Below are 15,195 nucleotides of genomic sequence, written 5' to 3'. Positions count from 1 at the left end.
CCCAAGGCGTCAGCCGCAGACCGGAAGGACCCAGCTTCCCCGAGGCTCGTGCCCCGACCCTCTGCCAAGTCGCGTCGTCAGCTTTCAGTCTCGCGTGAGTTTGAAAAGACCGGTTTCCTGGGAGGCGCAGGAAGTGACATCCCGGGCACGGCCGCTTTCCGAGCCCCTTTTTCGCGAAGCGGAAGCAGCCCCCGCGGAAGAGCCTTGGGGGCCCCGGGAGAGGAAAGTGGGGCGCGACGGTCCGAGGAGAACGAACGATCAGGGCTGCGGTCAGGTTGGGGGAGCGGAACCCCGCTAGGTGTCACCGACCGGGTTGTGAGGAAGCAAAGGGCGGCCGTCGGGCGGCTCCCCGGGACGCTGGAAGCCGCCGCTTCCCGGATGGCGACCGCAGACGCCCCGGCCCCGGCCTCCAGCGGGCTGTCGCCCAAGGAAGAAGGGGAGCTGGAAGACGGGGAGATCAGTGACGACGACAACAACAGCCGGAGCAGCAGCAGCAGCAGCAGCGGCGGCGGGCTGCTGGCGTACCCGCGGCGGAGGCCCGCTCCGGCGGCCCGGGGCGGCGGCTCCTCGTCGTCCTCGTCGTCCTCACGGCAGCCGCTGAGGAATTTCTCCCGGCCGCGGCACGCGTCGGAGCGCGGCCACCTGCGGGGACCCGGCAGCTACCGGCCCAAGGAGCCGTTCCGCTCTCCGCCGCCGCCGCCGCCGCCGGGCCGGCTGCCCCCGAGCTCGCTGCCCGAGAGCAGCCCGCGGCCGTCTTTCTGGGAACGCAGCCACCTGGCCCTCGACCGATTCCGCTTCCGAGGCCGGCCGTACCGGGGCGGGAGTCGCTGGAGTCGGGGGCGCGGGCTGGCCGAGCGAGGAGGAGGAGGAGGAGGCAAGCCGGGGTGCAGACCTCCGGGAGGCGGCGGGCAGGGCTGGCGCGAGCCCTCGCCCCCTCGGAAGAGCTGTATCCTTGGAGAGCCGGCTGCGCCCCGGGCACGGCTCTGGGGGTAGTCGTGGCCAGGGCGACTTCTCCCAACCCCCAGAACCACTGGTTCTGGCCCCCTGTGTGTCCGCAGACTTTGCCAAAGGACGCTCGTGCGGGAGTCCCGGCCGTGGTGTCCCCTCGGGGCGGTGTGTCTGACGGGTTTGGCTTGCCGGGGTGTGCTGTCCTGTGGCAGGAACGGATTGCCGAGTGGGGTGAGCGAGCGGACTCAGAGACCGTCAAATCGGATTTGTCATGCTACACCGGACGCCCAGCTTTCGGTGGCATTTGTTTCGTTTTGCTTTTCTGGTTTTTAGTTGTTGTTGTTGTTGTTGCTTTATTTATTTGCTGGTACTGGAACTTTTTGTAAAGTTGCCTTCCGTTGCATTTCAGATTGCGAATTTCGTTCTGCATGATTTTGTTCTTTTGATGCTGTGTTTTACCTTTCTTGATTTAACCAATTGCTGCCTTATAAGTGTTGTAGGGGGATTGGGTGGAGGGAGGGCGAACAGGAGGAGACACCCGACGTCTTTACCAATAATATTCAGATTTTTCTTTTAAAATTAGTAAGTTATTTCACAAAGTTTTGCCTTAGTTCGCTAAGGACTTTCATTGCTAGTTGTAATAATTAATGGTGTGAGAGTTTTAGAATGATTATATTGGTTGCATATGAAATGTGGGTTTGGCTGACACTTGAAATAGTTTTAATAGAGTAAATAGTCCTTCCCAGATGTCTTGGCATATAGCGGCGAGGAAGGAACCTTTAGGTGAGGAAGAGCTTTGGTACTAGTGTTCTGAAGACATGCTATGCCTGCACTTCAGGTTGAGTTAGGAGCATTTTAGAAATGTTTCAGAAAAAATTATGTAGATACTTAACTTCAACAAGACAGTAAGCATTCTTTAAGGTTAGAAAACCACTACCCAGAGTAATTTTTCAAAACTCCATGGATTTTGCTCATTGTCTATTTTGAATCCAAAAAACAAAGCCCATTTAAACATACAAGTGTGTTTTTTGATGTCATAGAGATGAAACTTATCATTTGCATTGGAGAGATGAATTAAAAGAAACATAATTAGGATAAAACAAATTGAGTTGTCCACAAGGTATTCTGGGCATGCAGAGGCTGTTTGGGAGTTGATTACAGAAAGAGGTGAGTGTGCTTGCCTTTCCTGTCGGCTCTTGCCTGTCGCAGCCTCTACCGTATGCTTCTGTGAGTTTTTGTCCTCATGCTTTTTCATTGATATCCAGGCATCCATATGGTGTTGCAAAAAAACAAGTATAGGAAGATATTCAGTCTGCCTGTGTGAGTTTTGTCCTAACTTGTCAGAGATGAGCCATCTTCTATTGTTTTTCTTTTCACAGCTGGTGCACTACAATCATGCTGAGGCTGTTAGATTCCTAATGAGTTGTAAACAAGGGGGAGGCTCTGTCAGATTTGTATTCTGGAAGGATTTCTCTGGTAGCAATATGGAGGATGAATTGTAGGTACAGAGAACCCAAAATATCTTAAAACCATGGCAGACTAGACTTCTGTGTTATGTGGAACTGTCGGAGTGCCTAAGAACCCTCAAAATGAGAAGGCAAGTAGAGCTTACTGAAGAGCTCTGCTCTCGGAGGAAGTTGGAGAGAGAGAAGGCAGGAGAGCTGGGAAGGAAAAAAAGGAGATTTGGAAACCAGCCTCATTGAGAATTGTGGTTTTAGTTCATTGCATTTGTTTGTTACAAAACAGCGATTAGTAGTGTCAGGATAATGTCAGATGCAATAGAGTGGTCAAGTAAAGTGAGAACACTGATGGTGAAGTCCCAGAACAGATTCTGTTGGTAAATAGAATTGGAAGCTAGATTCTGTTCGATCAGAGTGAGCAAGGGTTTCTTCAAGTAACATGGCTCTGTAAACATGAGAGATGCAAAAATCTGTAAGAACAGTTTTGCTGTGGAGAAGTGAAAGATTTCAGTTGTAGTGCTCAGGTTCTCAAATGCTTGGTCATGACTTTCATTCTTGACACTTGCCCATTAAAGGCATTAAAAAAAACCCCTGCTAGCTACTTGTCATATTAAAGGAAAGGACCAATTAGGAGCCATGATGCTGGCTTAGTCAGGTAATTTAAATCATACAGGGTATAACTCAACAAAAAGGGCTTGTCTTTCCCTTGCTGATTTCCAGGCTGGAAAAATTAGGTTTAGCAGTTCTCACATGGTTACTGTTGTAAGTAAAAATTAGGGTTTGGAATTTTGTAGCCAGGTCTAAGGAAGAAGTTATGTTCTAAGTATCATGTTAGACAAGAAGATAAAAAGTTTCTTGATATATCCTGTCTTTAAGAGAAAGTAAGTTAGAAGATACATTGTAAGAACTACTTAAAGTTTTTTTTAATACAACTACTGTAATTATTTTATAGTGCATGTTGTATATTAGTATACTTGAGAGCTCTAAGTGTGTTATCTTAAAGAAACTCTGTTATGTATTAGTTTACCTAGCTATTTTCCGTGTTCATTTTTTTTTTCACAATTTGAGACATGAGCGGAAACTCATGAAATGTTTTTTGATTATCTGTGGTATAAATTCTCACCTGTGGCAAACTAGTCCGTTGCCGCATCTTCAGAAAATCTTTACCCTCTAGCTCCTTCGGGGTCTTGCTAGCTTCCTCCCGTAGTCTCCAGGGGTAGGCTGCTTGAGGAGGCTGCCTGGCTGTGGAGACTACCGACAGGAATTTGCTGACACGGTGGTGTTTGTGAGTTGTGAGTGGACTGTGTGTGTGAATACTTATGAAATTGAAATACGTCACGTAATGAAAGGTGGATGTTAGCCCATGTATTAATGAAACAGTAAATTGATCACATTTTTCTTGGAAAAATGAAGGGCCAAGATTCACCTGTAACATACATACTTTTCGGTTAAATTTAATTGGAATTCTTTTTGGAAACTGGTTTCCTTAATATGCTCTTCAGCCAAAAGTTTTGGAAGATCTCCGTCAAGAAAACAAAATTATTCATCAAAAAGTGAAAGCTGTGGGGAAGAAACTTTTGAAGATTTACTTTTAAAGTATAAACAGATACAGTTGGAACTAGAATGCATCAGTAAGGATGAAAAGCTAGCTTTGAGTAGCAAAGAAGAGAATGTGCAGGAAGATGCTAAAGCATTGAGCCTGGAGGACCAAGCAAGCACCGATAATGCCAGTGTTACTGTGACGAAGGACTCTAATAAAGAAGCAGCTCCTGAGGAGAAAACACAGGTCAAAACTTTTCAAGCATTTGAATTAAAACCACTCAGGCAAAAATTGACTTTATCTGGAGAAAAGAACCGGTTGAAAAAAGTTAAAGATGGAGCCAAGCAGCCTTCCCTGAAATCGGACACTAATGAGTCTAGTCAAGGTAAAAGATTTGAATATTTCAATTAGCCTTTAAGGGACTATTGTTTGGTAGTGAACTTTATTGAAATGGGTGTAATTATATGTAAATGTTTTTGTCTTAATGATCACATTATTGAATAATGGCAAGTTTTATTTTCATTATAGACTTTGGCTTATTTGTTTTTTGGCCTGAAGTGCTGACCAGCTCTTAGTAAGCCAGTGGTGAATGTAAGTGATAATGGTATCCCCTTTGTTTCTTATTTACAGGCTGTTTGTCAGGAAACCTGATGCCTGTTAGGGTCTTTGTGGCCGGCTTACTAAGTGCAGGAAGATACCCCCCCACCCCACCCCCTTTTTCCTGCTTTGGGATTTTTTCAGCCTTGTATGGACGTTGAAATTCATCAAATCCTTTGTTTAGTCATTAGCACCTGAGTTGTCTCCTTTATTGGTGTAATGAATTATATGAATTTGTAGTGTTAAATTGCCCTTATATGCCTGGGACAAATAGTTCATGACATTTCATTTTTAAATCTTGAATTGGGCTTGTTACTTATTAAGATAAGATTTTTACGTGGTAAAATTCACACTCTTTCGTGAATGCTGCATTAGGTTTGGACAAATGCAGACAGTTGGAAACCATAACCAGCCATCACAATTAATCTACAAGAAAAATAGTTCAGCCAGCCTCCCACAATTTCCCCCTGCTCTTTTGTAGTTACCACCACCCTCAATCCTTACCTCACCTGGTAAGTGTTAATATATCCGTTTGGATTTTAGTTTTTTTCCTCTTAGCATAGTGGTTTATATGTTGGTAATTTTTCCTTTTTCGCTGCTGAGTAGTTTTTCATTGTATATAGTATTTCCGTTTGCTTTGAATGGTGGAGAGGGAGAGACAAAGCGAGGTTTTCTCTCTACTGGCTCTCCATAGACGGCTGCAGTAGCTAAGTCCAGGCCAAGCAATGTGAGGAGGCAGATACACCATCCAGATACGCCACCCACATGGAGGGGAAGGGGCCCAAGCACTTGGGCCATCTTTTACTGTCTGCCCAGCTGCATTAGCAGGAAGCTAGAGTCAAAGGGAAGCAACTGGGATTCAAACTACTCCAGTGTGGGAAAATGGCCTTGCAAGCAGTGGCTTAGCGCACTACACCCCAGCAGCTCCAAGATGCTGTTTTTGAACTTCAGTGTTGAAAAATGATGCGTTGATTTTGGCTTTCTTTTTACATATCCCATTTGAGATTTGTTAGGCTTCCTGACTCTGGTTTGGATCTTTGATTGGTTCTAAAATTTTGTCATTGCCTCATAAAATATTGCTTTTTTTTTTTTTCTGCAACTCTGTATAAATGTATTGCAAGTCTTCTTTATCACTTATACCTTTCAATCTCTCACTTTTCCTTTTTTTTTTCCTTTGTAATCAAGCTACAGTTTGGAAAATTTTTCTTGTGCCTTTTTTTGTTTTGCTTTTTTTTAGCTGGGTCTGATCTGCCTTAAGGCTGCCTATTTGAGTTTTAAATGCCAGTTACAGTTTTTATTTTAGGATTTTACCTGTGGTTTTTTCCCCTCAGATCACATGATCATTCTACTTTTTCTTCCTGTCTTTAAATTTGCCTTTATTTCTTTAGACAGATTGAACCGTAGTGTTGTGTTTTCTGTCCCTGGATAGTTCCAACACCTTGCGTTTTGTGTGCATGACTTCTGTTTTTTTTTCTCTCTCTGGTTTTCATCTTTGACGCTTTGTTTTCTTAAGCTTTTAATGATTTTTATTTTACTTATTTGGTAAAGATTTTTTTAAATATATTTATTTATTTATTTTTAATTTTATTTTTATTACAAAGTCAGATATACTGAGAGCAGGGGAGACAGAGCAAGATCTTCCATCTGATGATTGAAGTGGCTGCAACGGCTGGAGCTGCGCCAGTCTGAAGCCAGGAACTATGAGCCTCTTCCAGGTCTCTGATGTGGGTGCAGGGACCCTCCACTGCTTTCCCAGGCCATAAGCACACTACAAGAAGGAAGTGGGGCTGCTGGGATAAAAACTGGCACCCATATGGGATCCTGGAGCATACAGAGTGAGAAATGTAGGCTATCATGCCAGGCCTGTGGTAAAGATTTTTTGAAGAACTGGGGCAAACATGGATTCCCCAGAGCAGATTTCTTTTGCACCTGCCAGAGATGCAAGTAGAGTTCTGCTTGGGGGTCACTCTGTTTGACGTGTTCCAAATTGCTTAAAGAAGATAGATTTGGCTTTAAACCGTAGTGGAGACTGTTTCTGGTTATACGTTCTCTGAGAAAAACTCTTCTTCTTTCCAACTGCTTTTCAGACAGTTTTGAAAAAGGTATTCCAGAGGGATAGAAAATGTACAGATGACTGCATTAGGGTATAAGAAAAGTTTTATGTAAAAGCCTGTAGTACCACAGAGGGAGGATCAGCTATTCCCACCTGCGTATAGAATTTTCATAGTTGAAAATGTTGATATGCATATTGAAAAATGAGTCTTTTTTCACTTGGGAAGTTACAAGGAACAAGTAGGTAGACAAGTTCAGAGGGTTTTTTTTTTTTTACTGTTATTCGAATATGGATTAATGTGCAATATAGTGTTTTAGAGAGTAGCTGGGAATACTTCACATAAAAGGATGGTTAAAAGGTAGTTTGGACAAGATCTTGAGTATCTTGCTAAACAATTTGAATTTAAGAAAGATTTATTTATTTGTTTGAAAGAGAAAGGGAGAACAGAGATCTTGTATCTACCGGTTAACTCCCCAAATGGGTGCAGTGACCAGAGCTGGGATAGTCAAAAGCCAGAAGCTTCTTCCAGGTCTCCCATGTAGTTACAGGGACCCAAGCACTTGAGCAACTTCCACTTGTTTCCCGGATAGACTAGCAGGAAGCTGGATGGAAGTGGAGCCAGATGGGAGTTGAACTATGATGCTGGCACAGGCGACAGCACTGGCCCCTAATTTCTTTTTTTCTCTGTATTTTTTTTTTTGCTTATTCGAAAGGCAGAATGGCAGAGATCTTCCATCCTTTGGTTCATTCTTGAAGTCATCATCGCAGTATCCTGGAGTGAGCTGGGCTGGGTTGAAACAAGCAGACCGGAACTCTTGCAGGTCTCCTCTGGGCAGCAATCACCCAAGCTCTTGTGCCATCTTTCGTTGCTTTCCCAGACACCTTAGAAGGGAGCTGGACAAAGTAGAGTAGTGGGGACTTGAACCAGTACTCAGTTGGGATATTCATTCCAAAGTCTGTTGCTCAAGTCACTGCACCATAATGCCAGCTGCTATGTATAAATTTGAAGTTGAAATTTAACAATTTTAAAACTGAAAAAAATAACAAGTGGTTCAGGAAGAAGAGGCTCCTGGGCAAAGAAAATAGGTGCAATTGATGGTTTTTCAGGGTATTACACTGGGGGAGCATTCTGTGAAAATTTTACAAAAATACAAATTCTTCCTAGAAACTACTGAATTGTAAGCTCTGGAAATGGACCCAAGAAGAGGGTGTTAGCCACCATTCTTCATGATTGTGGTCGTGCTAAATTTTGATAATCACTGCACTAGAGTTAAGAACCTTAATGCAGAAAAATGCTTGGCATATTTGGGCAATAACAGCAGACCTATACTATTAAACAAGAGCGTGAAGGGGATAAATATTAGGGCAGAAGAAATTGGAGATGGCAAGTGGACAGAATTTTGTGAAACTTCTGGTTGATTCTTGGTGGCTTTTATGAGGCCTTAAGGACTGGCAGAATTTCTTGTGTTGCCAAATTAGCTTTGTAACTGCACTATTAAACTTCAGAGGGGTAGACATCTGTACTATATTCACTGACAGCTTTCTTAAGTTGAAATTTTCAAGTTTTCTATGGTACTATATCCATTTGGGTTTTCTTGTACCTTTCTGATTTTCCTTTTTTGTATATATTTTTTAAAGATTTGTTTGTTTCTAAAATAAAAAACTAAAACACACACACACAAGGATTTATTTGTCCTTGACGGAAAGACAGATTTTACAGTAGAGAGGAGGAGATACAGAAAGATCTTTCATTCCCCAAGTGGCAGTAATGGCCAGAAATGAGCTAATCCGAAGCCTTGAGCTTCAGATACAGAGAGCAAAACCCGCCATCTCCTGGCTCAATCCCCAAGTGGCTAGAGCTGAGCCAATCCAAAGCCAGGAGCTTCTTCCCAGTGTCCCACATGGGTGCAGGGTCCCAAGGCTTTGGGCTTTCTCTACTGCTTTCCCAGGCCACAAGCAGGGAGCTGGATGGGAAGTGGAGCCCCTGGGATATGAACCGGTGCCCGTATGGGATCTGGGCACATGCAAGACAAGAATTTAGCCATTAGGCTGTTGCCCAAAAATCCTGTTGATTTTTAAAATAATTTTTGAGAGTCTAAAGCTAGTTTTTTATATTTGAAGAAGTTAACGTTGTGCTCATTAAGTCCCTGCTAGGTTAATGGTATTACCCTTTGTACAAATAAAAGGAGTTGCTGTGGCCTTTTATAAACAAGTGAGATCTTAAACAATTCATAGATTTCTCACTGAAGTTTCTCATGTAGGAGGAAAATTGAGTGCCTTCTGTATCTGTCATTGGAAAGCTGTTTTCATTTTGAATAACTTTATTTTGGTATTGTTTGAAGTACAGTCCTGTTACAATGGGACATAGGCATTTCTGAAACTTAACCACAGTACAAAATTACCATGAAAAAGGACTGTGTGGTGGAGATAGGGTTAGAGAAACAGTTCACAGAAACTTTGCCAGTGGTATATTTAAAAAGATCAGAATTAAGGGAAAATTATGCATCTTTATATATAAAATGGGTTAAGAATTCTTAAAGTGTTTATTATAACACGTGTCACTGTATCCTGAAATAGATCTCAAACATGCTTGTGGAAATGGAAGTCTTAAAGTTTTTGTTAGTGTAAAATAATATTATCTGAAATCGATGCGTGAATGTGTGTGGCATTCATAGCACAAAGTGAACTGAGATGCCTGCTGGGTGTTTGAAGAATGTAGGGCTTGTGTGTTGCTGCATGGTTCAGTTCTACTGGGTACAGTTTTCCATATTCTCTGTGTGTGTTTGAAACAAGCCATACTTGGGTAGGTAGGGAATGTGCTGTGTTCAGATTACCTTTTTTTTTTTAAAATTATTATTTATTTATTGTAGTTTTGACAATCTTTACACAGTTAATCAGGGTAAAAAGGTTCAAGGGCTATAGAAAAGCAGGTAAGACCATCATTTCCATATTGTTTCCTAGGTTACTTTTAATATAACAGTCATTGTAAGCACATTCACGTTTCTAGACTAAGTCACAGCAGAACTCATACACCTTAGAATTTGAAGATTGCCTACTTTGTCTAGGGTGTTGGTAATTTGTTTATTGAATAAGCTATTTATCTTTTTATAAGTAGTTCTACTTTAGTAATCAGATTAGGATCCTGTGAGTTCACAGGTCTGCAATTGTGGCAAAAACACTGGGCTTGGTTGGAGTTTATATAGTTAAAATGATAGCTTTACAGTTGCTTTTGTATCATTTCGAGGAGTTATGAGTTTTAATTTCATCTTATAACTGCGAAAGTCTTAATGTATGATAACTTTATTAAATGATCTTTAAATCGGATTAGGTAATTTAAATGTATGTTACAAATTAGGGCCTAAGAATAGAATTCTGGGAAATTGTATGAGTGGATTTGTTATCTCCATCAATGCCGATTGCTAATAAACTGCAGGATTAGTTGTTTTGTGGGTTTTTTTTATTTTAGGTTTATTTTATTAGAAATTCAGATTTTCAGAGACAAGGAGAGACAAAAAGACCTCCCAACTGCTGATTCACTCCCGAAAAGGCCACAATGGCCAAAGCTGAGCAGATCCAAAGCCAGGAGCCAGGAGTTTCTTCCAGGCCTGCCCTGTGGGTGCAGGGTCCCAAGGCTTTGGGCCTTGCTCTACTGCTTTCCCAGGCCACAAGCAGGGAGCTGGATGGGAAGTGGTGCAGCTGAGACACAAGCCAGTGCCTGGATGGGAGGCTGACACTTGCAGGCAGAGGATTAGCCAGTTGTGCCATCTCAGTGCTTCCCATCCCCACCCCATGATTAAATCTTTAATGGTGCACTATTAGTATTATGATTGAGTTTAATCATGCTTTCTGTCCATATGGGTTCGGTTTTGTAATGACAGTTTGCTTCTTGTTTACAAATTCTGTTTTTATTTATTTAGTATTTTGAGTCATTTTGACTCATTAACTTTGAAAAGTTAAGACTCCTCCGAGATTGCCGTGGTAGCTCAATTGGCTAATCCTCTGCCTGCAAGTAACAGCATCCATATGGGCATTGGTTCATGTCCTGGCTGTTCTGCATCCCTCCAACTCTGCTTATGGCCTGGGAAAATAGAAGAGGATGGCCCAAAGTCCAGGGACCCTGCACCCATGTGGCAGACACTGACTTCAGACTGCCCCACATGTGGTCGTTGTGGCCATTTGGAAAAAAAGAACTGATATGAGATGTTGTTTTAGGTTTTCATTTTCTTTAATGGTATTCTTTTGCTTGAAGGTGAAAAATGAGCTCTTTTAATGACACTCTTTAAAATAATTACTACCAAACATTATATTAACATTTTAACTCAGTTATGATTTTTATTAGAGTGCTTAAAAGGTGTTATTTTGTTTTCAAGGATTAGAAGATAAGGAACAAATAACAAGAAGACTTAGTACCTCAGACATTCTATCTGAAAAGGTAAGGGCCTGGTTTGTGCACTCAATCTCGGGGAGACTTAATTTTTCATTTCTTTTAGTCCTTTTGAAAGAAAACTTTGTTTTAATGTATTTTCTGTTTTGTCGTTAGCATAACTTTGTTAAATAGAAGCTTAAGAAGAAGAAATTCTGGGAGGATGTGTTGGGAGTCTTCCCAGAAGGTTTTTATGATTTTGATAAAAATGTGATACAATTAATAGGTGACCTTTTTGCTTATTACTTTTTGCCCCTTTTATTTTATTTTTAATTTTATGATAAAATTCCACAGACTCTGGGATTTCCCTTACCCCTTCCCCAAATTCCCTCCCCCAACTCATTTCCCCGATGTTATAACAATAGTAGAGTCTTTTATAAGCGGTCGTAAGTCCACCAGTCTGCCATTCAGGTGTGTCCTGACATTGCCGGTACAGACAATGGCAGACATTCCAGCATCCACTTATTACCTCTTGAAACTGAATTTTTCAGCCACAGATTTTCTTGCTCTGTTTTATGGATTATGCTGTATGACAAAGCTTTGATATTAGATAGGCTGTGACCTGATCCAAGATTCTAGCTTCTAGTAATGAAGAGAGCTTGTATTAGCTGGTCAGCCTTTGTTTGCTTCTGTTTTCTGTTGAGTTTAAAGTCTTCTGTTCTGTGGGTTGTGGAAAGGTTTCAGTTAAATAATTAGAAGTATTAAAGACTGTGTTTGAAATTTTCAATTTCCTAAGGTTTTTTCTGTGTTGAATTAGAGATAAAAAATATCTGCAAGTTCTTCTATTAGTTTCCAATCTTGTTTTTATGGGTAGAATGAAATGTCCCTTAATCTAGGAATGATAATCTAATAGACACCAATTTCCTGTTTTTAATATTCTCACAATATCTTTCTACAATAAGTTGATATTACATGTGTTTCACAAGTGAGGTAAGGGGGCCCAGTGCGTTAGCCTAGTGGTTAAATCCTTGCCTTGCACGCTCCAAGATCTCATATAGGCACCGATCCTAATCCCGGCAGCACCGCTTCCCATCCAGCTTCCTGCTTGTGGCCTGGGAAAGCAGTAGAGGATGGCCCAAGCCTTGGAACCCTGAACCCCCGGGAGAGACCTAGAAGAGGCTCCTGGCTCCTAGCTTCGGATTGGCTCAGCTCCAGCTGTTACAGCCACTTGGGGAGTGAATCGTCGGACGGAAGATCTTCCTCTCTGTCGCTACTCTGTTAAATGTCCTAGCAAGAAATTGAATGAAGTTCTCGAACTCAGTTCAGTGCTGTTGGTGTTCAAGTAGCATGTAGTTACGTGAGCAAACTAGGTGTTTTTTTTTTTTTTTCCTCATTGTAAAAGGAGTAGTTTAAAAAGTTAATCAGGCACAGGTGAGTGATTTACTTAAGCTCTCTAGACCATACTGTCCAATAAAATTTCATACAAATAACTGAAATATTCTTTAGGTGTGATCTATAGTATGGTAATATTAACCACATACAGCTAGTAGGAACTTGAAATATGGTCAGTGTGACTTTGGTAAAACTTAAATTCCGTTTTTGTTAGTGGCAATTAAATAGCCAGTTGGAGCCCATTGCTACTGTACTGGACAGCACAGCCCAAGGATTTCAATATCAAAAAATAGAATTTGGTATGTTTGAGTGACTTGAGTTAACATGCAGTATCATTGCAAAAACATATGGAAATTCCAGAACTAAAAAGGGTAGCTGTTTTCCATTTGGTCAAATTGAAGTATTGAAGCATGTGACAATTCCATTATGGATTTATGGAAGGTCATGTTAAGCTGAAATGATTACACAGAATGTACTCTTTTTTTTTTTTTAAAGATTTTATTATTATTGGAAAGCCGGATATACAGAGAGGAGGAGAGACAGACAGGAAGATCTTCCATCCGATGTTTCACTCCCCAAGTGAGCCGCAACGGGCCGGTACGCGCCGATCCGAAGCCGGGAACCAGGAACCTCTTCCAGGTCTCCCACGCGGGTGCAGTGTCCCAAAGCTTTAGGCCGTCCCAAAGCTTTTCGGCCGTTCCCAGGCCACAAGCAGGGATCTGGATGGGAAGTGGAGCTGCCGGGATTAGAACCGGTGCCCATATGGGATCCCGGGGCTTTCAAGGCGAGGACTTTAGCCGCTAGGCCACGCCACCGGGCCCAAATGTACTCTTTTCTGTGAATAAGAATAGGAATAATTGAACTAGATTTCAGAAGAATCTAATTCCAATTCACATGAAAGAAAAAGTTTTAAGGGAGATTTTACTTTTGACTACTTCCTTGACCTTTCATATACACACATAAAGGAAAACATAATTTGGTCTGTAATTTGAGACTAGGGAAGACAAAGGGCCCTACCCGCCATCCCCTCCATTCCAACCCAGTGGACTTCAATGAAGAACCTCTAGTTAGATAACCTGACACTTTTCAGTTCTCCTTTAGCAAAGTGTAGGAAATAGATTAAATTTTAAATTATCTCAAGAATGAAAAAATTATGGTTATTTCAGCTGAAGAAAAGCAAACATCTACTTTTTAACTTTTTTTTTTTTAAGATTTATTCATTTTTATTGGAAAGGCGGATAGAGAGAGAGGAGGAGAGACAGAGAGGAAGATCTTCCATCCGATGATTCACTCCCCGAGCTGCCACAATGGCCAGAGCTGAGCCGACATCCAAAGCCAGGAACCAGGAGCCAGGAACCACCTCCGGGTCTCCCACACGGGTGCAGGATTCCAAGGCTTTGGGCCGTCCTTGACTGTATTCCCAGGCCACAGGCAGGGACGTGAAATGGGAAGCGGGGCTTGTGGGATTAGAACCGGCACCCATATGGGATCCCAGCACGTTCAAAGCAAGGACTTTAACCACTATGCTATCGCGCCAGGCCTCAAACATCTACTTACAGCGTATCTTCAGTATTTCCCTGAGGTAAAGTTTTAAGTGTATGAGTTTGAAATTTTCCAAATTTTTGAAAAATAAATTTATTTTTTAAACTGATTTTTATGCTGTTTACTGAAGTGAGAAAGATGTATACCCATGTGGACCACTGGTTAGGGGCAAGGAATGGGAAAAGTGGATGAGTCAGTTGCTTCCAAGTTTGTTTTTCTTCCTATATCGGGAAAGCAGGGAGAGAAGGGAAGATGGCTACTCGAAGCAGCCCAAATGCATTGGTGCCTGGGGATGTGAGACGGCCACTTGATGTCATCCTGGATTCCTGACGTGGAGCATGTTCTGAGGGTGCTGCTCAGGTTGCTTTGAGAGTTCTGAGGTGGTGTTGATTGCATTGCTCCAAGGATGAAATAATGTTCCAAGGTCCATTGCTGGCATAGTCCACCCTAGAGTCCACTCGCCCAGATGCTTGTGTCAAAGCTTAGCCAGGAGAGTTGTCCAGTTTCTTCTGCTGCCATCTTCTGCTGTTACACTTGATGTCTTCTGCAGGCCGCAATGACCTGTTATGTCCCCCGTGTACAACTGGGCATGCCATCCATTGCACAGGATGGCAGCACCCGAGGAGACCAGTTCTGACTGACAGACTCCATGGTCAGACCATAGATCTTGTGGTTTTCCCCTAGTTGGAGTTTTGAGTCCAGTGATTGTTTTTTAGGGTGGGGATCCCCTTAGAAATCTTGCCAGAGGTGACCCCAGACCTGCCTCCTGTGTGCGCCAACCAGTACAGAGCCTGGCTCATTCTATCACCCACATCACTTGTACAAACACACTGGTGGTTGCAGTTGCCCGATGAGTTCTGTCCCCAGCCCCATCTCCTATGCAAACCGATGATGCTGCGACCCAGCTTTACCCTGCCCACCGCACTCAACCCTCAGGCATACCAGCGGGAACTTCAGCTTAGTCGGAGTGATCCCCAGTAACCCCCACTAGTCCCACTCCCAGCCCTAGTTCCTGTCATGACGGTGTGTGCAGCAGACTGTCCAGTCCATCCCACATGCCGTTCAACTCTTGCACATGTCAGTGGATGCTGCAGTCTAGCGTAGCCTGACCATCTCCACAATCCAGCCCACGCTTACGCCAGCTAGTGCTCAGGCCAGCCAGGCCTGCCTCCAACCAGTGGAAGCTGTAGCCTATCAGAGAGATGCCCTCAGTTTCCCTACTAGGCCTACTCCTAGCCTCAGATCTGGCACTCTCCAGGTGGTGCTGTAGTCTAGCTTGCCAGGGTTTGCCCCTAGTTCC

At 42.9% G+C, this 15,195-nt stretch overlaps 1 protein-coding gene across 1 annotated transcript in view; it reads left to right on the top strand.

Moving 5' to 3' along the window:
• The first annotated feature begins 281 nt into the window (after positions 1–281).
• Positions 282–15,195, top strand: part of ZFC3H1 (zinc finger C3H1-type containing) — a 51,518-nt gene continuing 36,604 nt past the window's right edge. Inside the window, exons 1-3 of the mRNA XM_012926338.2 lie at positions 282–946; positions 3,911–4,333; positions 10,969–11,030. Coding sequence (XP_012781792.2) covers positions 379–946; positions 3,911–4,333; positions 10,969–11,030 — 1,053 coding nt within the window. The 5' untranslated portion in view covers positions 282–378. The remainder of the gene's footprint in view (positions 947–3,910; positions 4,334–10,968; positions 11,031–15,195) is intronic.

This window comes from Ochotona princeps, chromosome 15 (genome assembly GCF_030435755.1).
Source record: "Ochotona princeps isolate mOchPri1 chromosome 15, mOchPri1.hap1, whole genome shotgun sequence".
Classification (NCBI taxonomy): domain Eukaryota; kingdom Metazoa; phylum Chordata; class Mammalia; order Lagomorpha; family Ochotonidae; genus Ochotona; species Ochotona princeps.
The sequence above is the reverse complement of the archived record's forward strand: the minus strand, read 5'-3'. Positions and strand labels throughout refer to the sequence as shown.